The sequence below is a fragment of the Myotis daubentonii genome, chromosome 17 (genome assembly GCF_963259705.1).
Source record: "Myotis daubentonii chromosome 17, mMyoDau2.1, whole genome shotgun sequence".
In the NCBI taxonomy this organism is placed as follows: Eukaryota; Metazoa; Chordata; class Mammalia; order Chiroptera; family Vespertilionidae; genus Myotis; species Myotis daubentonii.
The window spans coordinates 45,923,699-45,946,108 of record NC_081856.1 but is presented as its reverse complement, the minus strand read 5'-3'; the positions used below and the strand labels follow the sequence as shown (position 1 = coordinate 45,946,108).

Here is a 22,410-nt window from a genome sequence, read left to right as displayed (position 1 = left end):
TCTGTTGTTATATTTCTATCTAGGCAGTTAAGTGCTGAGACTTTGCTGAGTCTGTGGTTAGTGGAGAATTAGGTCTAGATACAGAAGAGATTGTAGCTAGGGAAATAGACCAAGGTAGCTCTGCTGCTAATGTGTTCTTGGGAGGCAACAAAAGAGGTGGGAGGGGACTGGTAAAATGTGCTAAGACCATAAGAAATACAGGCTTCCATGCATTTCAGCCTATTTTACTGTGATACTACCTATTGGCTAAACATTTTGCTTTGGCAATACTACTGTCTTTTTTGCCTTATTTATGTGATTTTCTTCAATTTTTGCCCTTAATTTATAAATGTAACTAGAAAATATAGTCCTGTAATTAATAATAATAATAAAAAATAAGCTTCAAAACTTAGTATGGGTGAGGTAGAGAATTCAGTTGGCTTAACAAAAAGGCAAAATTTTAGCAGCTTTGAAGCTCACTGGATTTAAACTGATTTACTGTTGTAAAGGAAAGGAATAACATTAACACATAAAATGCTGGAAATTGAGGACTGTCTCACAGGTTAGTTGTAATTAAGGGTTTTAATCATTTCATGATTCTTTGAGAAGGCAATATTTCCTCCTCTTCCTCTCCCTTCAAAAAACACACATTTTAAATATTTGTTATTTAAAATTATTATTCAAAATTAACCTTTTATTTATATGTGCTTTTGTTAACATATTATGTTAAAAAAGTAGGAGACTATCTACATAAGTTAGTTTTTATCCATATATACCACATAGATCTTTTCATTAACCACTTACTGATTTTTACCTTTGTTTATGTTTTCATCTTTATTAAATGAATTTTTAAATGCAGACATAATACAAATTGTTTTAGGTTTTTTCTGAGGATAAAGCAAATACATAAATTACATTATGTTGGTGAATCAGTTCTGAAGGTGAGAGCTGTTTTTGAAATAGATATACTAAGAATAAAAACCCCATAGATATAATACTTACATACACAATTTCAATAAATTATCACTCATACTTACATGATTATTTACACCCTTGAATTAAATCATTATTAAAATAGGAATCTCTTTCTTTCTTAGCCTCAGCAAGTGTCAACATTGGCCAGTTGGAGCATCAGCTGATATTGTCAGTGGATCCCTGGAGGATTCGGCAGATTTTAATTGAATTACATGGTATGACATCAGAGCGCCAATTCTGGACAGTATCCAATAAGGTAAGGAACCCTCTGTTAAGAACAGGTAATAAAATTACCCTTGTTTGCTAATGTAATTTAATCGTAGAGTTGTTACCTGACTGTTTTGAGAATGAAGACTCCTTTTATTTGCCAACAATTTAGAACCTTCACATGAAATAATTGTACTTTGAACATCCATTGACAGAGAAATAAAAAATGTCAGAAAAGATACTATTAAATCAGTAGCCTCTAATAATAAGTTTATATCCCACTTATTATAGCATCTACATATACTTTAAATATATCTGTAAATCCTATACAGTGGGGCCTTGACTTACGAGTTTAATTCGTTCCGTGACGGAGCTCGTAACTCAAGTTACTTGTATGTCAAATCAAAAAGTGAACGAGTGAGACACGTGATGCTGGGCTGATGTTGTGGCGTTCACTGTGACATTCGCTGCGCCAACTAGCAGTGGGGTATCTGAAGCTGTCTTGTAACCCGAATTTTAGCTCACAACTCAAAGCAAAAAATCAGCCGAGAGACGGCTCGTATCTCGAAAAACTCGTTAGTCGGGACACTCGTAAGTCAAGGCCCCACTGTATAATAAAGAGCTAATATGCTAATTAGACCAGACAGCAGAACGACCTTCCGGAACGACCAGTGGGCGGGGGGCAGGGCTGCGAGGCAGGCAGGGCTGCGAGGTCCTACTCTTGCATGAATTTTATACATCAGGCCTCTAATATATATGTAAGATATTTATGTAGTTTGTAGCTAATATTTGCTATGTGCTTAATATGGTGTTTTTGTTTTTTAATGCCTTCATGAGGTCTAAAGCCTACAGCTAGGAACCAGTTCATTAAAACTTCTTTATAGACATTTTTGGGTCTAGGTATTCATTTAGAACCCCTAGCCAGGCACCATGAGCCCTCCCCAGTGCTTAACCCCAGAATTCCCCTGGCTTGCCTGTGTGCCATGGCTGACAAGGAAACACCCTTTGATGATGCAGTAGAAGAACGTGGGGTCAACAAAGAGTACAAAATATGGAAAAAGAACATCCCTTTTCTTTATGATTTAGTGATGACCTATCTGAAGTGGCCCAGCCTAACTGCTCAGTGGCTTCCACATATAACCAGACCAGAAGGGAAAGATTTGGCTTGTCCTTGGAACACACATGTCAGATGAACAAAACCACCTTGTTACAGCCAGTGTGAAGCTCCCTAATGGTGACACTGTGAGAAAGGAGGATTTGGAAGTTTGGGTTCTGTTACTAGAAAAGTTAAAATAGAAATCAAGGTCAGCCATGAAAGAATAAATAGGTCACATTATATTAAGAGAACCCTTGCATGTGATGTTCTTGTTTTTGACTATACAAACATCCTTCCAAACCAGGTCCTCTGGAGAATGCAGCCCAGACATGTGTCTTTGTGGACATCAGAAGGAAGGCTATGGGTTTTCTTGGAGCCCAAATCTCTGTGGGCACTTCCTTAGTGCTTCAGGTGACTACACCATCTGTCTATGGGACATCAGTGCTTTTCCAAAGTATGGAAAAGTTGTGAATGTGAAGCCCATCTTTATAGGGCATATAGCAGGAGTAGGAGATGTTTCCCGGCATCTGCACCATGAATCTCTGTTTGGGTCATTCGCTGATGATCAGAAACTTATGATCTGGGATACTAGTTCAAATAATACTTCCAGATCAGACCAAGCCAGTCAGTGGATACAATGCTGAAGTGAATCCCTTTCTTTCAGTCCTTATAATAAGTTCATTCTTGCTACAGGATCAACTGATATGACTGTTGGCCTTTTGGGATCTGAGAAATCTGAAACTTAAGTTGCATTCCTTTGAATCAGTAAGGAAGAAATATTTCAGGTTCAGTGGTTTTCTCACAATGAGACTATTTTGGCTTTCAGTGGTACTGATTGCAGGCTGAATATCTGGGTTTTAAGTAAAATTGGAGAAGATGCAGAAGATGAGCCATTGGGGTTGTTTATTCATGGTGGTCACTGCCAAGATACCTGATTTCTCCAGTGAACCTTGGGTGATCTGTTCTGTGTCAGAGGACAGTTAGCATACAAATGTGGCAAATGGCAGAGACCATTTCTAATGATGAAAATCCTGAAGGAAACATGGATCCAGAGGACAGGGGTCTTAAATTACATCTGTACTACGTGTGATTTTAGACTCCTCTTTTTCCCTCTCTCATCCCTGAAATTGATTTAGCATTGGCTTTGAGACAGACTTTGTTCAGCTAGCCCTCTAGAGTAGGTACCATCAACAAACTGAGGGTGTTTTCTAAGTATTAACTGGGGGACTTGATTAAGTGAAGCCACCGACGTATATTTAGATTTTCTAAAGGAATTTTCCAGTAACGAATATCTAAAGTAGCCACTGAAGGGGGAATATCGTGTGTGCTTATTTTATTTTTCTTATTATGCTATATCACTACGTTGTTCAGACTCATTTAAGTAAAGGCTATAGAAGTAAGTAAAGAATAGAGCCAAGTGAGGTAGGTGTATGAACCATGAAGTATAAGTGCTGCAATATGTTATTTTTATTCAGGAAGTAGGAAGATTCAAGTCATATAAATTTCTATTTTAAAATCTTCATATCTGACTTTCTGGGGTGCACATTTTCCTATGTAGACCAGTCTCCTCTTAGTTTCATAAGTTAAGTTAGAACTACATGTTTATCTTTCCCCTTATATTTTCACTTGTTAATGTATTTTTTAAGCTCTTTTTCTAAAAAATAATTTTTTAAAATTGATTTTAGAGAGAGAGGAAGGGACGGGAAAGAGAGAGAGGGAAACATCGTTCCTTTGCCTCGCTTACATGCCCCAACTGGGGGGGCGAACCTGCAACCTGGGTATGTGCCCTTACTGGGAATAGAACCGGCAACCTCCTGGTGCACAGGGTGATGTTCAACCAACTGAGCACGCCGGTGGTCAGGGCCTTAAGCTCTTTTTATATCCTTTTTTTCTTTCTGTGAAATGGTTTTTTAAAAAAACTTGGGACCACCAAGTTGTAAAGATGTATGTTTTTACCGGGCAGTTATACCATGGGTAGACTGTCTAGTTGAGAAGAGTGAGTCAATAGCTTGTATTTGTTTTTAAAATTAAAATAATCCTGGATTTTAAAATGAACCCAAACAGGTAATGTATATACCTGTTTCTGAGGTTATCTGTTTTAACAGCTTTCCTGCATGGAAGTGCAAATGAAAACAGCTATATATTTTATGGGACTTGAACATGCAAGTGCAGTGAAATGGGAAATTGCTGTGGACATTAATTGGGCCTCATTGGTATTGACATGGTTATTAGTGTTCATTTGTATAGATGAGTAAGTATAACATAATATTAGAGAGGGAGTTCTGACACTAACTACCTGAGTTTATAATCAGGTTCCATACTTTCTAGCTATATAACCTTGAGCAAATTATTTAACATCTGTGTGCCTCAGTTTTCTCATCTGTAAAATTGGGATAACTACCTACTTCATAGTACTGTTGTGAGGACTACATAAGTTAATACATATACTCTTTTTCTATAACCTTCAGAATGTTCCAGTCAATTTAATGATTTATTACTGACTCATTATAGTGAATATGTTCATTTTGAATAGCATTTTATTATGACTTATTTTTTTTTTTAAAGATGACGTTTGCATGATTTTTTTAAAGGTGATTGAAGATTATTGAAAGATATTTATCTAGATTTGGCTTTCTCTAAGTGTTTATATTTACATATTTTTATTTATTCTAGTGGGAAGTACCTTCTGTTTATAGTGGTGTTATCCTGGGAATTAAAGACAATTTAACAAGGGATTTGGTATACATTCTCATGGCCAAAGGTTTACACTGCAGTACTGTTATGGTGAGTAAAAGTGTACATTAACTACTGGTTAAGAATATGCTTTACTAATTTTAACATGAAAGCCAGGAATCAGAATTTTCTATTTTCCTGATCTTAAAATGATAGCCATTGGCCTAAAAGGATTTTTAAAAAATATATATTTTATAATTGATTACTGAGAGAGGAAGGGAAAAGGAGAGAGAAACATCACTGATGAGAGAAAATTATTGATTGGCTGTCTCTTGCATGTCCTCTACTGGGCATGTGCCCTGACCTGGAATCAAACCTTGACCTCCTGGTTCATGGGTTGGTGCTCAACCACTGAGCCCCATCAGCCGGGCCTAAAAGGATATTTGAAAAGGTTTGTTCTTTTTTTGTGTGTGTGTCCTCGTAACTGTACCAAACTGGTCTTGGACATATGGATACTGGTCTATTCCTTTTTAAATATCTGGAGACTCTGAAAAATTATTATTTATAACCTTTAGTATTCATTTAGTAAAGATTATTTTCCAAGCTATAAAAACAAAACAGAAACCCTTAAAATATCTTTCATAGCTTATTTTATTTTTTTTAAGTTTTTTTAAATTTTGATAAACTATTAACTTTCTTCCTTTTTAAAATATATTTTTATTGATTTCAGAGAGGAAGGGAGAGGGAGATAAAAAACATCAATGATGAGAGAGAATCATTGATCAGCTGCCCCCTGCGCGCCCCCTACTGGGGATCGAGCCTGCAACCTGGATATCTGCCCTTGACCTAAATAGAACCTGGGACCCTTCAGTCCCCAGGCGGGCGCTCTATCCATTGAGCCAAACAGGCCAGGGCTCATCTACATTTTTCTTAAAAAAAACACAAAAAAACCCAAAAAGACAACAATTCTGCAGAGGGTGTTATTTCAGTTTTTAGGTGAGAAATCAGAGACTCAAAGGTATTAAATTGTCCAAGGTCACATAGCTAGTAAGTGGCATAAGTGCTAGAAAGGATAGAGAAAAGAGAGCATATTAGAGAAATCTTAAAGAGGTAAAATCTAGAATTGATTGCTGATTGGCTGTGGAGGGCAAGAGGGAGAAAAGGATCACAGTGATGCTCAAGTTTCCGTTTTGGGTGTCAGGGAACAGATGGAAGTGCCAACAAGTGAATGTAAAGAGAAAAACATTTTTTTTTTAAATATATTTTATTGATATTTTACAGAGAGGAAGGGAGAGGGATAGAGAGTTAGAAACATCGATGAGAGAGAAACATCGATCAGCTGCCTCCTGCACACCTCCTACTGGGGATGTGCCCACAACCAAGGTACATGCCCTTGACCGGAATCGAACCTGGGACCCTTGAGTCCACAGGCTGACGCTCTATCCACGGGGCCAAACCGGTCAGGGCGAGAAAAACATTTTTGAAGGGCAGATTATGAGTTCCTTTTTACAGTGTTTAATTTGGGCCTGCAATTGGATGCATGAGCCTGAAGCTTGGGAATGGTCTGGGCTGCAGATACCGATTTGGGAGTCATCAAAGGTCACTCAGGGAGAATATACAGAGCTTGGGGGTGCAACATTGGGTCCAAGAAAGGGTGGTGTGATGGATATGAGGACCAGATACATGTGGAGTTATAGTAGAGAATGTCTAGAAAAAGTTCATTAAGGTAACTGAAAAGTGTTCAGTAGATTGGACAATTAGAAGATCTTTGTTTAGCTCTGGCTGGGTGGCTCATTCCGTATACCAACAGGTTGTGGGTTTGATCCCCTCTCAGAGAGGCAAACAATTGCTGTTTCTCAAATCAATAAAAACATCCTTGGGTGAGGACAAAAAATAAAAAGGTGAAGATCTTTGTTTATTGAACTATTTCTTCATTATGATGGGGTAGAAGCCAGAAGGGGTCCTGTGGAGAGTGATGGAAAACTACTCTTTGGAAAAATTAGGAGATGTGTAGGAAAGGGCTTGGATTGTAGCTGATTTGATTTACTAGCCAATTATGTAGATTAATAGTGTTGTGTGCAAAGATTTTAGAATGTGGAATCTTGTTGAAGAGTGTAAGGTATATGGAGAAGGCTGGTAGGAATTTTACACCCTTATAACGTATATAACACATATAACTTATGTAAAAAATTTTATTTTTGTTTTATAATTTATGTAAAACTTATTTAGTAATATGGCATGTAATTTATATTGATTGATTATTGGATCCTTTTAAAAAGTTTCAAAAGAATTACATATTTATTGGACTAAATCACCAATACAGAGATGATAAAGAATAAGATAATTTAGCCTCATTCCCTGAGATAGTTAGTGTTAATCATTTAAATTAATCTTTCTCTCTGCTCTGTACTCATAAAGTTACATATTTTTGGTTTGCAAGGAAAGGTGATCCAGGCTATTCTGTTCATTCTTTTTATAGGACTTTTCCCATGCTAAGCAGTTATTTGCTGCCTGTTTGGAGTTGGTAACAGAGTTTTCACCAAAACTTCGTCAAGTCATGCTGAATGAGATGCTGCTTTTGGATATTTATACACATGAAGCTGGGACAGGGCAATCAGGAGAGAGACCTCCTTCCGATCTTATTAGCCGGGTGCGGGGATATCTGGAAATGAGGCTTCCGGGTAAGACTTCCACAAAGCTGCATTTCAGAAACTCATTACTCAAGTAATTGTGGGAAAGTCCAAGAATGTTTCCTTGACTTTTTACTCTCTGAAGAAAGTTATTTCTCTCCAAAAACAGAATTCAGATGTGGACTTCACTTGAGAACATTGAGGGAAATGTAGGAATCTAGTCATTTCCTAAGATTGCTATAACAAAATACCACAAACCAGATGATTTAAAACTATAGAAATTTATTCTCTCATAGTTTGGAGACTGTACCTGGAACCCAGGTGTCTGCCTGCAGGGCCATGCTCCTCCTGAAGGTTCTAGGAAAGACTCCTTGCCTCTTCTTAGCCTGTAGCTATGTCACTCCAGTGTTTGCCACCTTTTTTCTTCCCTTAGTTTCGTTTTTCCTCCTCCTTTATATGGCATGCTGTGTGTGTGTGTGTGTGTGTGTGTGTTTGCTCTTATAAGGGGCCAGTCATTGGATTTAGGGATTGCCCTAGTTCAGTATGACCTCATCTTAGCTAAGTATATCTGCAAAGACCCTATTTCTATGTCAGGCACATTCTGAGGTTTCAGGTGGACATGAATTTTGAGGGGACACTACACTACAGAAACTATACTGCAATTTGAAGATACGTACTCTGTTAAAACAATCAGTGTCCTTAAAGGTACATCTTGAAGGTTTATTTCCCCGTTACCATCATAATCACAGGAAGGCCTCAAAATGATTGCCACTGAGTCAGGAACTCACTGTGGTCACTTTAGGAACAGTCCTCTTTTGTCCCATTCTAAATGTAAATATCTTATGAAAAGGACCTTGTATCAATTATCACCTATGTTATATATACATCTTGCTTAGTTAAAGCAGTTTAATTTTACATGTTTTAATAAAGTCTTTAGAGCAATTAAATCATTCAGTACATATTTTGAAAAATATTTATATTTTTTATTGATTTCAGAGAGGAAGGGGGAGGGGAAGAGAGAGAAATATCCATGATGAGAGAGAATCATTGATTGACTGCCTCCTGCATGCCCCACACGGGATCAAGCACACAACCCAGACATGTGCCCTGACTGGGAATTGAACCATGACCTTCTGCTTCATAGGTTGATGCTCAACCACTGAGTCATGTCGGCTGGGCCATACTATACATATTTAATGTTATGAACAATAAAATTGAAGTGTAAAGAAAGGTGCTGATGTGTCAAAACTGAAATGGCTGCTGGCTCTCTGGGGTCTTTTAAATGAACTTAATTGTTATTACATTCAGATTTCTAGCAGAAATTACAACTTTCTAGCACTCAAGATAGAATATCTTTGAGCTTTAATGCATCAGTGCCCTTCAGTATCATAAAAATTAATCTAGTATGCTGGCACTAACTGTTGACTGACACTACTACTATGTCTGGGTAGGGTGGTTTTAAGGTAGAAGGTTGAGTTTTCATACATGCTTTCTCTAAAATTAAAATTAAGAACAAAAATTGATGCCCTAGCTGGTTTGGCTTAGTGGATAGAGCATCGGCCTGCAGACCAAAAGGTCCCAGGTTCAATTCCATTGAAGGGCATGTACCTTGGTTGCAGGATCCTCCCTGGCCCAGGCCCTGGTCGGGGCTTGTGCAGGAGGCAACCAATCGATGTGTTTCTCTCACATCAATGTTTCTCTCTGTCTTTCCCTCTCTCTTCCACTCTCTCTAAAAATCAATGGAAAATATCCTCGGGTGAGGATTAACAAAACAAACAAAGTTTAAAAAAAAGAACAAAAATTGAAAAACCCAAACATTGATTGCTAACTATATATCAGATAATTGTTTTAAGAGCTTTAGGTGCATAACTCATTTAGTCCTCATGGCAGCGCTATGAAGTAGCTACTTATTTAATTATCCCCATATTATAAGTCAAGAAACTGAGGTGCTGAGAGCTTAAGGAATTTAGCCAAAGTCATGCAGTAAGAGACAGAACTGTGATTTGAATCCATCAGTTCAACGTAAGCCTATGCGCTTCCTCTTTGAAATGGCTGGCAAGGCTTTTAAGTATCGTTTAGTTGGCATTTAATTATACCTTAAGGCCATGGTTGGCAAACTGCAGCTCTTTGGCCCCTTGAGTGTGGCTCTTCCTAAGCCTTAGGAGTACCCTAATTAAGTTAATAACAATGTACCTACCTATATAGTTTAAGTTTAAAAAATTTGGCTCTCAAAAGAAATTTCAATCGTTGTATTGTTATTTGGCTCTGTTGACTAATGAGTTTGCCGACCACTGGGTTAGGGCTGTTGGGCCAATTTTGAATTAGTTAGATGCATGCCCTCTATGGACCAGGGAAAGAAGTTCTTTACGGGGGGGACCTGGCTTTTCTATCAGGAATAAGAAATTATCTTAACTGACAGCAGATCCAACCTTTTAGGTATAGAAATAAGAGCTACAGATTAATTATTTTGATATCTCTTTGGGGAGAGATCCTCCGACGTTTAAATACCTCTGTGTTAAAAGGTAGCTTTCTGTTGAAATACGTGTCCTTATTATGTTTCTTGGCTGCCTGTTCCAGCATATGACTCTATGCTTTTTGATAATGAACAATGGTATTGCAGGTGCTTAAAGGGAAGTTAGTCTCTAAATCACTGCCTCTCAGGCTGTATCAGGTCTCCACTCTCTGGGTTCTGATTCAGCTTTAAGAGCCATGGCCATCTTACTGCGAGGGACTGTGGCTAAGTAAAGGAAGCATTGGAGCCAATTGCTGTACAGGCTTCCTTTGGCAAACTATAGCACTCAGTGACATGCAGCATTTGGGATACTAATTTCACTCCTGTCTTCATTCCTTCTTTCAGAACATAAATCAAATAATGTTTTTTTTATTTTGCTGTGTTCCTATGCTGTTTTTGTTCATCTCAGAGCCTTTTTTGGAATAAGATGAGATCTAAAGTAAATAGCCACCGGCAATCTTTGTAGAAAGACTGAATGTAGTTATTTAGGTTTAATAGCTCTTTCCATTTAAAGTTTTAACCTTGTCCTGTAGCATTCATTGGGGTTTCTTTTTCCTGCAGTACATTAAAACCTGACTGTTATACTAAGGAAGTATTCAGAACAGTTGTTTCTGGTGCAGTAATTTTTTTTTAAATATATATATATATTTTTTTTTATTGATTTTTTTACAGAGAGGAAGTGAGAGAGAGAGAGAGAGTTAGAAACATCGATGAAAGAGAAACGTCGATCAGCTGCCTCCTGCACATCTCCCACTGGGGGTGTGCCCTCAACCCAGGCACATGCCCTTGACTGGAATCGAACCTGGGACCCTTCAGTCCGCAGACCGACGCTCTATCCACTGAGCAAAACCAGTTTTGGCGAGGTGCAGTAATATTTTTTGAAAAAGTGAATGAATTGTCTCAGGAATATTTATTACATTTTAATCAGAAAAAATAATAAAAATGATATATTAACTCAGATTTATTACAGTTTTACATGGTTTAGCTATTTCTGTTTTCTAAAAGTTTATGCCAATGCCATTTTGTACTTGTTTCATTTGTGTGTTCATTTTCTCTGCTCATTTGAATTATAAATTTCCACAGTAGAGTGTTGGGCATCTGAGGTGTTCTTAAGTTCATACTTTTTTGATTAATATTGGGGACCACGGCAGTCTGTTGTTGGGAAACCTTTAAGCTTCCTAGAGAAAAGTATAAAATGTTAGTATTTTTCTATTTTTCATCTGTAACTGTTGTTTTTAATATGTTTAACTGAAATCTGAGCAAATTTTGCTTTGTTCTCATTATAATGTTATGATGGTAATTCCAGATGTTTTCTTGGCTTTTTAGATATTCCTCTTCGTCAGGTTATTGCTGAGGAGTGTGTTGCTTTTATGTTAAACTGGAAGGAAAATGAATACCTTACACTGCAAGTTCCTGCCTTTCTGCTTCAGAATAATCCATATGTAAAGGTAATTCACGTTTAATCTAAATCAAAGAATTATTAGGATGGAATTATTGTACCTATTTTTAGGTCTGTACTACTTAGGGAACTTGTCCAATTTTTATAATACACTAGAGGCCCGGTGCACAAAAATTTGTGCACTCGGGGGAAAGGGGGGGGGTCCCTCAGCCCGGCCTGTGCCCTCTCGCAGTCTGGGACCCCTCGGGAGATAACGACCTGCTGGCTTAGGCCTGCTCCCGGGTGGCAGAGGGCAGGCCCAATCCCTAGGTGCAGACCCTGGTCGGGATCAGAGCAGGGCTGATTGGGGAGTTGGGGCGCCGTCCCTGTCATGCACAGAGCAGGGCGGATTGGGAGGTTGCGATGCCACCCTCAGTCACGCTCAGGGTAGGGCTGATTGGTGGGTTGGGGCACCGTCCCCTGTCACACTCAATGCAGGGTCGATGGGGAGGTTGCGGCGCCACCCCTGTCGCGCACAGAGCAGGGCCAATAGGGTTGGGGCACTTCCCCCTGTCACTCACAGAGCAGGGCCCATCAGGGGGTTGGGGCTCCATACCCTGTCACGCACAGAGCAGGGCCAATCAGGGGTTGGGGCTCCATACCCTGTCACGCACCGAGCAGGGCCCATCAGGGTGTTGGGGAGCACCCCCGTCACACACAGAGCAGGGCCCATCAGGAGGGTTGGGGCTCCGTACCGTCACGCACAGAGCAGGGCCCATCAGGGGGTTGGGGAGCTCCCCCTGTCACACACAGAGCAGGGCTTATCAGGAGGTTGGGGAGCTCCCCCTGTCACGCACAGAGCAGGGCCGATCAGGGGGTGGGGGTGCTCCCCCCTGTCACTCACAGAGTAGGGCCGATAGGGGAATTGGGGCACCGCCCCCTGTCACACACAGAGCAGGGCGGATCAGGGGGTTGGGGTGCCGCACCCTGTCACACTCAGGGCAGGGCCGATGGGGAGGTTATGGCTCTACCCCGTCACACACAGAGCAGGGCCCGTGGGGGGGGTGGGGGGGTTTGGGGCACCACACCCTGTCACACACAGAACCGCAGGGCGATCAGGGGGTTGGGTAGCTCCCCCCTATCAGGCACAGAGCAGGGCTGATCAGGGGGTTGGGGCGCCTTCCCCTGTCACAAACAGAGCAGGGCTGATAGGGAGGTTGTGGCCCCACCCCCTGTCACACACAGAGCCGCAGGGCGATCAGGGGGTTTGGGCGCTGCCCCCTGTCACACTGATCCCGGTGCTGGGAGGCCTCGCGGCTCCGCTGATCCCGGTGCTGGGAGGCTTATTACCCTTTTACTATATAGGATAGAGGCCTGGTGCACGTGTGGGTGCCAGGTGGTTTGCCCTGAAGTGTGTCCTGGATCATGGTGGGGGTCCCCACTGGGGTGCCTGGCCAGCCTGGGTGAGGGGATGATGGCTGTTTGCAGCTGGTCACACACCCTTCAGGGTGGGGGTCCCCACTGGGGTGCCTGGCCAGTCTGGGTGAGGGGCTGAGGGCTGTTTTCAGGCTGGCGGGGGACTGAAGCTCCCAACCACTCCTTTTTTTCTTTTCTTTTTTAATTCTGGGCCAGCTTTAGCTCTGAGGCTCGAGCTCTTAGGCCTCCGCTGCTGAAAGCAGGTATCTGGTTTGTTTGGGTTCTGCAATCGAAACAATGTATAACTCCAGCTCTGCTTCCCAGCTCGCTGAAAGCAGGTTTCTGGGGTTTTGTTTAGCTTTCTATATTTGTAACAATGTTTCAAACTGCAAGCCCAGAGGCCAGCAAGGCAGGTGGCGAACGTTGGTTTCCTCCCTCACTGAATCCAGCAAGCCTCATGTTAGTTTCAAGCTCCCTGGCTGCCAGCCGCCATCTTGGCTGGCAGTTAATTTGCATATCGCCCTGATCAGCCAATGGGAAGGGTAGCGGTCGTACGCTAATTACCATGTTTCTCTTTTATTAGATAGGATTGTTAGATTGGACAAATGTTTGTTGGTTTATAGTTAAAAGTATAGTTTTTGATAATTCAGGCACTTGAATTTGCCTTCTCATATTTTTTTCTAATACCCTATAGTTCCATGATAATGTAAGCAAAAATTATGTAGTTGAAAGATAAATTTTTGGTATAATCCTAAACTAGTGAAAGGTGAGTCAGCTTTTATTGCTTTGAATGATAAAATCAAACCCAGCCGGCATGGCTCAGTGGTTGAGTGTCAACCTATGAACCAGAAGGTCATGGTTTGATTCCCGGTCAGGGCACATGTCTGGGTTGCAGGCTCGATCCCCAGTGTGGGTCGTGCAGGAGGCAGCCAATTAATGATTCTCTCTCATTATTGATGTTTTTCTCTCTCCTTCCCTCTCTGAAATCAATAAAATATATTTAAAAAAATCAAACTCTAGTTTTAAGCTCTGGAGTACACAGGTATACATGGGTATACACTGGTGGGAGCCGTAAGGAGGGTGTAGTTCCACCCATTTTCCATTTGAGCACCTTACACTTTTTTTTAACTCTCACCAAGGGATATGAGAGAGAGAGAGAGAGAGAGAGAGAGAGAGAGAGAGAGAGAGAGAGAGAGAGAGAAACTAACTCTGATGTTAGAGAGAAACATTGATCAGTTAGTTGCCTCCCGTATGCTCCCTGACTAGGGATTGAAAGTGAAACCTAGTGTGCCCTGACCAGGAATCGAACCTGCAACCTTTTGGTGTACAAGGCGACGCTCCCAACCAACTGAGCCACTCAGCCAGGGTGGACCTTACCCTTCTTTAGGGTCTGTTTACTTCTCTAAATGTGATGTGCCGGATTGTTATTAGTGTACATGTTTGTTACCAGTAGTGACACCCCTGAATTGGCAATAAGTTCATTCTTTTTTCCTCCTCTAGTTTAATCTTTATTTTTTTCATTTATCCCTTCAATGCCCTCTCCCCCCTCCACTCACACATTCTCCTCTCTTAATTATCTTTCCTGTGCTGAAGTAGCTATAAGCCTGATTTTTTTCTCTACATTTTGGGTCTGTCTTTTCTCTGCCTTTTGCCTTCAACCCTTCCACTTTTTATTATTTCTGGGTCCTACCTACATCTTTGGTCTGTGTGCTCTTAATTCAGGTCATTCATTTTCCATAATCTGTCCTTCCCTAATTCTGCCTCTTCACATAGCAGTATCCCCAGTTGCTACTTTTTCTTAGAGAAGAGTTGCTTTGAATCTTGTTTCTTTGTTCTGTCAACCTCAATTTCCATATTTTTTCCTCAAGAAATATTTTTTAATGATTATAATGTGTGTGTAAAATTTCAGCTCTATTTCAATCTCACTCATGGGCTTTTTATCACAGTTAACATTGTGGTGTATACATTTTGCAAACCTTTTTTTTTTTTTGAAAGCAGGATCATACTATATATATTTGGTAACTTGTTTTTTTCCCACTTGATAAGTCACATACCTCTTTGTGTCATCGCAGTTCGTTCTCATTAGACTGTACTTGTTTGGAACAGTGAGGTTTATAATATACTAGAGGCCTGGTGCATGAAATTCATGCAGTTGGTGGGGGGGTCCCTCATCCTTTTCTGTGCCCTCTCGCAGTCCGGGACCCCTCGGAGGATGTCCACCTGCTGGCTTAGGCCTGCTCCCCAGGGGGATTGGGCCTAACCTGGCAGTCAGACATCCCCCTGGCAGCCCGGGAGCCCTCGGGGTATGTTCGACTGATGGCTTAGGCCCGCTCTCCGGCCTAAGCCACATTTGAACATCCTTAGTGCTGTCGAGGAGGCAGAGTCTCTCACCACAGCCGCTGCACTCACAGCTGTCAGCCCAGCTTGTGGCTGAGCGGAGCTCCCCCTGTGGAAGTGCACCGACCATCAGCAGGCAGCTCCTGCGTTGAGCATCTGCCCCCTGGTGGTCAGTGCGTGTCATAGCGACCGGTTGTTCCCAGTCATTCCGCCGTTCGGGTCAAATTGCATGTTACCCTTTTATTATATAGGATTAAAACTAGAGGTTTCTTTCCCGAGCAGATCTAGATCTGTCAGTAGACAATGAGCTCTAAATTTCTCAGTTGTTGGATAGAAGGCACAGCATACAATAACTGGTTGGTGTACTTGGGCAGCTATCCATTTTTTGTGTGTGCCTTAATCATAGAACTAACATGTGTGACATTACAGATTATCTCTTGTGTATTTTCTGTTTGTTTTTATGTTATAGCTTGGACAGCTTTTAGCAGCTACAATCAAAGAGCTTCCAGGCCCTAAAGAAAGTAGACGGACCGCTAAAGACCTTTGGGAAGTTGTTGTTCAGATCTGTAGTGTGTCCAGTCAACACAAACGAGGAAATGATGGCAGAGTTAGTTTAATAAAGCAGAGGGAATCCACGTTAGGTATAATGTATAGGTATGTTTTGATCAGTTTATTTTTTTTAGTTATTATTTATGCTATTTGTACTATTTCCAGAACATCTACCATTATCCTTATATATCATAAAGATAGACAGTGTAAGAATTTGTTGGTGCTGACATCTGATGGACTTGTCTGACATGATCACCTTTGGAAATACCTTGTTTATTTTAAGAAACTATTATTTAATATAATCAATGAAAGCTTATAGTTGGATAGTAATATAGAAATTACATTGGTATGGCAGTAAAATATATTCTTATACTTGCAAAACTGGAGAGTTTGGAATAAATCTTCACCTATAATTTATTTTCAATGTATATATGAAATTTTTTTTTTTTTTTGTAGGAGTGAACTGCTTTCTTTTATAAAAAAATTACGGGTATGTTTTCTTAAAAGTCAACTAATTACTCTTGCTGATTTTTATAGACTATAACTAAAAAATATTGAGTGCTCACACAATTATTTAGGTGAACTGTTAATGTGCTTCAGTGTTGAGGATAGGATAATCTAAATGGAGAAGTTTATTTTGCATTTACCTAATTTATGTTCTAGCGACTACAAACAGGTATTTCTTAAATGACAAAGAAGTCTTTATAATATGGCTAGATGTGTGAAGCCTAGCTTTAATTTTTGTTTGATCAGGCTAATGTCATTAATTTACTGGACATAACCTACATTCCATCCTTTATTATTTTAAGGAATAAAAGTCAGTTTGTTTAAGGTAGCTGAAAGCACTCGTGGAATGCGATCTATTTACTCAGCTTCAAAAGTCATGAGGATTCGTGCATTATAAACCAGACACCTAAATATGATTAATTTTTGTGTAAATTTGTGCCATGATTTCTTTCATGACATTAAAGATAAAGTTGATCTTTAGTGTGTTTTAAACTAAAGTAGATAGTAAATTCCAAAGAGTAAGAATCTTTTGGAAGAAAATACTTGGTATCCTTGATCTTGATGCGAGAAATATTAACATAATATATAATATTTAAGGATTCTGTGTTTTCTTTCTTATAGGAACCATTGGTTTTGACTATTATTTTATCACTCTTTGTCAAACTTCACAATGTTCGGGTCAGTATTTCATAATTTCATTGTTTTAAAAATGTTTGAAATATACTTCCTTTTAAATCGCCTTTTTTTCTTTTCTTTTAAGGAAGACATTGTGAATGATATTACAGCTGAACACATTTCTATTTGGCCATCCTCCATCCCCAAGTAAGTATTATAGCTTACATTTTATTAAATTACTTATATATTTAGGACCATCCTGCCTGGTATATATAACTTTTGAATAGTTTGATTAAAAGGCTACAATGTTAGGATTCTATAGCTAACTTTGTATTTCTCTATAATAGTAATTGTCTTTCTAAAAACTGTGAATAAGGCATAACTCTTAAGAGCTGAGGTATACCAGCCTTGGGTAGAACAGAAGAGCTCTAAGTAGTCCTGTTTACTTGTCAGTGGGTAAAATTTAGAAAATCAAGGCTAAAAGGATGGCTTTCTATCACGTTTCTGGAATCTTATCTCTTTTACAAGTATCTATTGAAAATGTTTTTTTTTTTTAAGTAATTCTTTGTAGATCTCCTCTAGCACTGTGATTATCAGAGGCTCCAATCCCTTTTTAGTTGCCTTCATAAGCTCTTTAATTACTTTAAGAAATCTTCCCCCCTTACTTTCATCACCTGAGAATTGCAATAAGATGATGGGGGAATTTTTTTAGGGGAGAAAAAGTGTTCTTTTTCTGGAAGAAGAAACCATTTACATTTTTCTCTTCACATACACACACAGGCACGCGCACACACACACACACTCAGAAGAGTCCATGTTTGTTTCCTCACCAATGTTCCTTTCCTTCCCTCTTCCCCCCAGTCTTCTTACTTTGTGCCTGAAGGGTAGGTCCTAAGCCTTATTTTATTGCTCTTAGTGGCATCTGTGAAGAAGAAAGATTCCAGTAGGTAGGGAAGCAATCAGTAGAATGAGTAATTTGCTTCCATCTCCGTCTTTGAGACTGGAAACAGCTTCATATCTCATATGGAGATGGGAGGGTCAGAAATGGGTTAGGGGCCCTTCCCTCCACTGACAGGCTTATTTCCCAAGGGAGTACATGCTTTATTTTCAGTGCATGTTTATTACAAATGAACAAAGAGAATGGTTCACCTCGAGGCCCTTGGCCAGACTCAGGGTGGGAGTCTCAGCCACTCCACTTACCTGTATGTGACCTTGGGCAGGTTGCTTTCTGTGCCAGTTTCTGCATCTGTAAAATGGGTATACGAATAGTGCCTCCCTCAGAATTGTGAGGATTACTTTAATTTTGTTACTGGTAAATTGTGCCTAAAAAGTGGAGCTAGGTGTTTATCCTAACTCTTTTATATGCTTTATATTGTAAAATATTTAAAGAGAACTTTTTAGAGTGGTCTAGTCAACCTTCTTTGGCATTTTGGGGAAAAGGAAACAAAAATCAGATTGTTTTCAACTGCTTATAAAAAATTAGCTTATCACACTTTCTCTGACTTAGATGTTTTTAGTTTTTATAAATTTACAACTAGTAGTATTTAGACTATTTGTGGTCACCTAAATTTTGGGTAAGTCTTTTTATTTTTAGTAAATGTGTGTATGGAATTTGAAATTGTTTCTTAAAATGGAGCTTACTGGTCATTGTCTTCCCTTTAGCCTCCAGTCAGTGGACTTTGAAGCTGTGGCAATCACAGTGAAAGAGCTGGTTCGGTATGCCCGCAGTATCAATCCAAACAACCATTCCTGGTTAATTATTCAGGCAGACATTTATTTTGGTAAGTGAGATGTATGGTTGCTTTGTGTTTTGTTTTTGTAGTATTTTTAGAGGTGAAAATAATATATTATAATTGATAGTTATTTGTGTTCTTGGGAATACAGTGATAATTCTCCAATTTATGTGATTTTTTTCAACTTGATAAGAATATTTTTGTTACTGTATAAGTCAAATAAAATTTTTGACTGGTATCATTTCATGATCAGTGTTTTAGTAGTTGAGTTTTTTAAAGAGAAGATTCCAAATAGAATAGAGAGGATAGTATAATGAAACCACATGTATGTGCCAGTCTCATTTTATCTGTACTCTCACTACATTATTTCACTCGCTATATTATTTTTGAAGCAGTAGTTGATGATTTAAAAAAATACATATTTTTGTTGATTTCAGAGAGGAAGGGAGAGGGAGAGAGAGAGAGAGAGAGAAACATCAAAGATGAGAGAGAATCATTGATTGGCTGCCTCCTCCTGGGGATTGAGCCTGCAATCCAGGTATGTGCCCTGACTGGGAATCAAACCTGATTCATAGATCAACGCTCAACCACTGAGCCACACTGGCCAGGCTAGTTGACAATTGTTAATGCTTATTTTCACGCCTCGCCCTCCACTCCCCCCCTTCCCCCAAAGAATTTATTATCAGGATCTTATTATCTATTCAGAAAAGATTTACTGATTCTAAACTACCTCAGAAAATTAAGTATGACATTTGGGAAATAAATACCTCCAAATACTAAGTTCTATACTAGTAAGTTTGACAAGAAATCTGAAACAGATTTTTGTGTAGTCACTTTTAGAAGGCAAAAACTGTTATATTGCTTCTTTAAAGTAGTTTTTTTAAAAATTTATACTTTTATTGATTTCAGAGAGGAAGGAAGAGGGAGAGAGAGATAGAAACATCAATGATGAGAGAGAATCATTGATCGGCTGCCTCTTGCACATCCCCCACTGGGGATTGAGCCCGCAACCCGGGCATATGCCCTTGACCAGAATCGAACCTGGGACCCTTCAGTCTGCAGGCCGATGCTCTATCCACCGAGCCAAACTGGCTAGGGCATAAAGTAGTTTTTAAAAAAAGGCAATATTTTGCAGTGTTTTCTTGGATAAGTGTTATCTTGGTTTGAATCTGCTTTTGTCACCTGACTTCACCAAAGAGGCCCGTCTGTTTTTCCAACTGATAATTTGTGATAGGTAATTCTTGATCTCTGTTTTCTACTCCAGCGACAAATCAGTATTCGGCAGCTCTTCACTATTACCTTCAGGCCGGAGCTGTGTGTTCTGATTTCTTTAATAAAGCTGTACCCCCTGATGTTTATACAGACCAGGTAGGTTGTTTATTGGCGTTTCTTCTTGTCTGCCTTTAAATGCTCTTCCTGGGTCCCTTTTGGGTGAGTTTTCATTTCCATGTTTGTTGTGATGACTCCCAAATTGATTGCTTTAGATCAGATTGCTGTCCAATATTAAAAGTTTTCAGTAACTTTTTTAAATTAATAAATTGTTTTTTAGAACAGTTTCATTTATTTTTTAATTTTATAAAAATATACTTTTATTGATCTCAGAGAGGAAGGGGGAGGGGAGAGAGAGTAGAAACATCAATGATGAGAGAGAATCACTGATTGGCTGCCTCCTGGGGATTGAGCCCTCAACCCGGGCATGTACCCTTGACTGGAATTGAACCTGGGACCCTTCAGTCTGCAGGCCGACCCTCTATCCACTGAGCCAAACTGGCTAGGGCTAGAACAGTTTTAGATTCATAGCAAATGGAGAAAAATATACCTGCTTTGTATCAGCTATCACATATATCTTAGTAAATGTTCCCTGTATACTTTAAAAAACAAATGTGTATTCTGCTGTGGTTGGGAGTTCTGTAAAAATGTACAACCTTCAGTTGTGTACAAACTCTCCCACTGTTCACATCCCATATCAGAACAGTACATTTGTTATAACTGATGTTAATTAGTTTCTTAAAATAATCCAAATTGTTTTTATAGGTAATAAAAAGAATGATAAAGTGTTGTTCTTTGCTGAATTGCCACACACAGGTTAGTTTAATATTTTGATATTGGTTTATTTTCCTGTACATTAGAGTTTATAGTAAATAGAAAGCATTGGACTGGGAAATAGCTTTTATTTTCCTTACTATTGCTTAAGTTTATGGTATTTAAGAATTTGGCATATTTAAGTTTTTTTTAGTTCTTTATAGCAGCGGTTGCCAACTTTTCAGACCTTACAGACCACCAGTGGTGGACCACTGGTTGGCGACCACTGCTCAGAGGTCTCCTTAAACCAGCGGTCACCAACCTTTCGGACCTCACGGACCACCGGTTGGTGACCGCTGCTTTATAGAATTTATTTAAAATGAAAGAAGATTGGTCTTTAAGCCTCCTAAGTGGAAAATAAACATTCTCAAGTGTGTTTTCTTATATTTAAGAGTAGATATGTACATCAGTTATTAGGAAAATGCAGATCAATAAATACTACATTAAGATGCCACTTCATACTCACTAATGTGGCCGTTAATTCAAAGACAGAAACAATCTTTGTAAAGATGTGGAGAAATTACGCTGGTAGGAATATAAAACGGGGCAACCTTTTGGAAAAAGCTTGGCATTTCCTCAAAAAATTAAAAGTATAATTACCATATGACCCAGCACTTCCTTTCCTGTATAAGACCAAGAAAATAGAAAACATGTTCACAGAAAAGTTTGTACATGTATGTTCACAGCAGCATTATTTATAGTAGCAAGAAAGTTGGAAACAACCCAGTGTTTGTTAGCTGATGGATAAAAATTTGATGTCTATACAATGGCATATTATTCTGTCATAAAAAAGGATGATTTATTGATACATGCTAAACAGGGATGAATCTTACAAGTATTATGTTGAGTGAAAAAAGCCAGCTACGAAAGGCTGTTGTATAATCCCATCAATATGAAATGTTTAGCCAGAGGCACATCCATACAGTCAGAATATAGAGTAGTGGTTGCCAAGGACTGGGGGGGACAAGGAATGGAGAGTGATGTCAATGGGTATGGAGTTTTTGCAGGAGAGAGGATGGGAAGGAGACTGGAAGGGAGGATATTTGATACTTGTGATGGTTGCTCAACTTTGTAAATATACTAAAAACCATTGAATTGTGCACTCTAAAAGGGTGAATTTCATGTTCTATGAATTATATTTTTTAAAATTAAAAATACTTTAGAAAGAAATAAGAATCATGACCTACATACTTGATTGAAGTGGATCTGCTTTAGGTTAAGCAGACCGGCAGCCTAAATTTTGCCAAAATGAGCTCTGTGTTTGCCATCTGTCAAGGTTTAAGCATGTTCTTATGTCCTTGAATGTCATGAAAATGTTGTTTGGCAGTTTTCCATTCCCTTCAATTTTTTTTATCTGGCTTTTTACCAGTTTCTCATTCAAATAAACCCCTAAAAACTAGAGGAAGAAAATACTGGGCAGACAGTTGTTTGTATAAAGGTTTTCGCAATTGAAATTGGATGGAATCCATCATGAGCTAATCCCTCAGGGTGAACTGCAAGGCCTCTTAAATGATACATTCTTGATACAAGAATCATTACAAATTTCCCCTTTAAAACCAGGAGTTTATTGTTCACACTAGTTACCTTAAACCATTTTCAAATCCTTATTTGTTCATGTAGGTGGCAATTTTATGTCAGTTCCTCAGAGAAATTGACTACAAAACAGCCTTTAAATCACTGCAGGAACAAAACAGGTATGCATGATTTAAAAAAATATGTAA

General features: G+C 39.3%; 1 protein-coding gene and 1 pseudogene across 3 annotated transcripts in view; both read left to right on the top strand.

Annotated features, from left to right (window-relative positions):
* INTS8 (integrator complex subunit 8) overlaps positions 1 to 22,410 on the top strand; it is a 44,674-nt gene that overhangs the window by 21,379 nt on the left and 885 nt on the right. For 2 of the 3 annotated variants that reach the window (XM_059672192.1, XM_059672191.1), the window contains 12 exons: positions 1,077 to 1,210; positions 4,931 to 5,041; positions 7,410 to 7,611; positions 11,399 to 11,520; positions 15,673 to 15,857; positions 16,209 to 16,242; positions 16,881 to 16,937; positions 17,020 to 17,081; positions 18,537 to 18,655; positions 19,872 to 19,975; positions 20,642 to 20,692; positions 22,310 to 22,383. In XM_059672192.1, the coding sequence (XP_059528175.1) occupies positions 1,077 to 1,210; positions 4,931 to 5,041; positions 7,410 to 7,611; positions 11,399 to 11,520; positions 15,673 to 15,857; positions 16,209 to 16,242; positions 16,881 to 16,937; positions 17,020 to 17,081; positions 18,537 to 18,655; positions 19,872 to 19,975; positions 20,642 to 20,692; positions 22,310 to 22,383 (1,255 nt within the window). Of the gene's footprint in view, positions 1 to 1,076; positions 1,211 to 4,930; positions 5,042 to 7,409; positions 7,612 to 11,398; positions 11,521 to 15,672; positions 15,858 to 16,208; positions 16,243 to 16,880; positions 16,938 to 17,019; positions 17,082 to 18,536; positions 18,656 to 19,048; positions 19,242 to 19,871; positions 19,976 to 20,641; positions 20,693 to 22,309; positions 22,384 to 22,410 lie in introns of those variants that run through there. The other variant, XM_059672194.1, reaches the window with a different exon arrangement.
* Positions 1,869 to 4,915, top strand: LOC132219713 (histone-binding protein RBBP4-like; annotated as a pseudogene).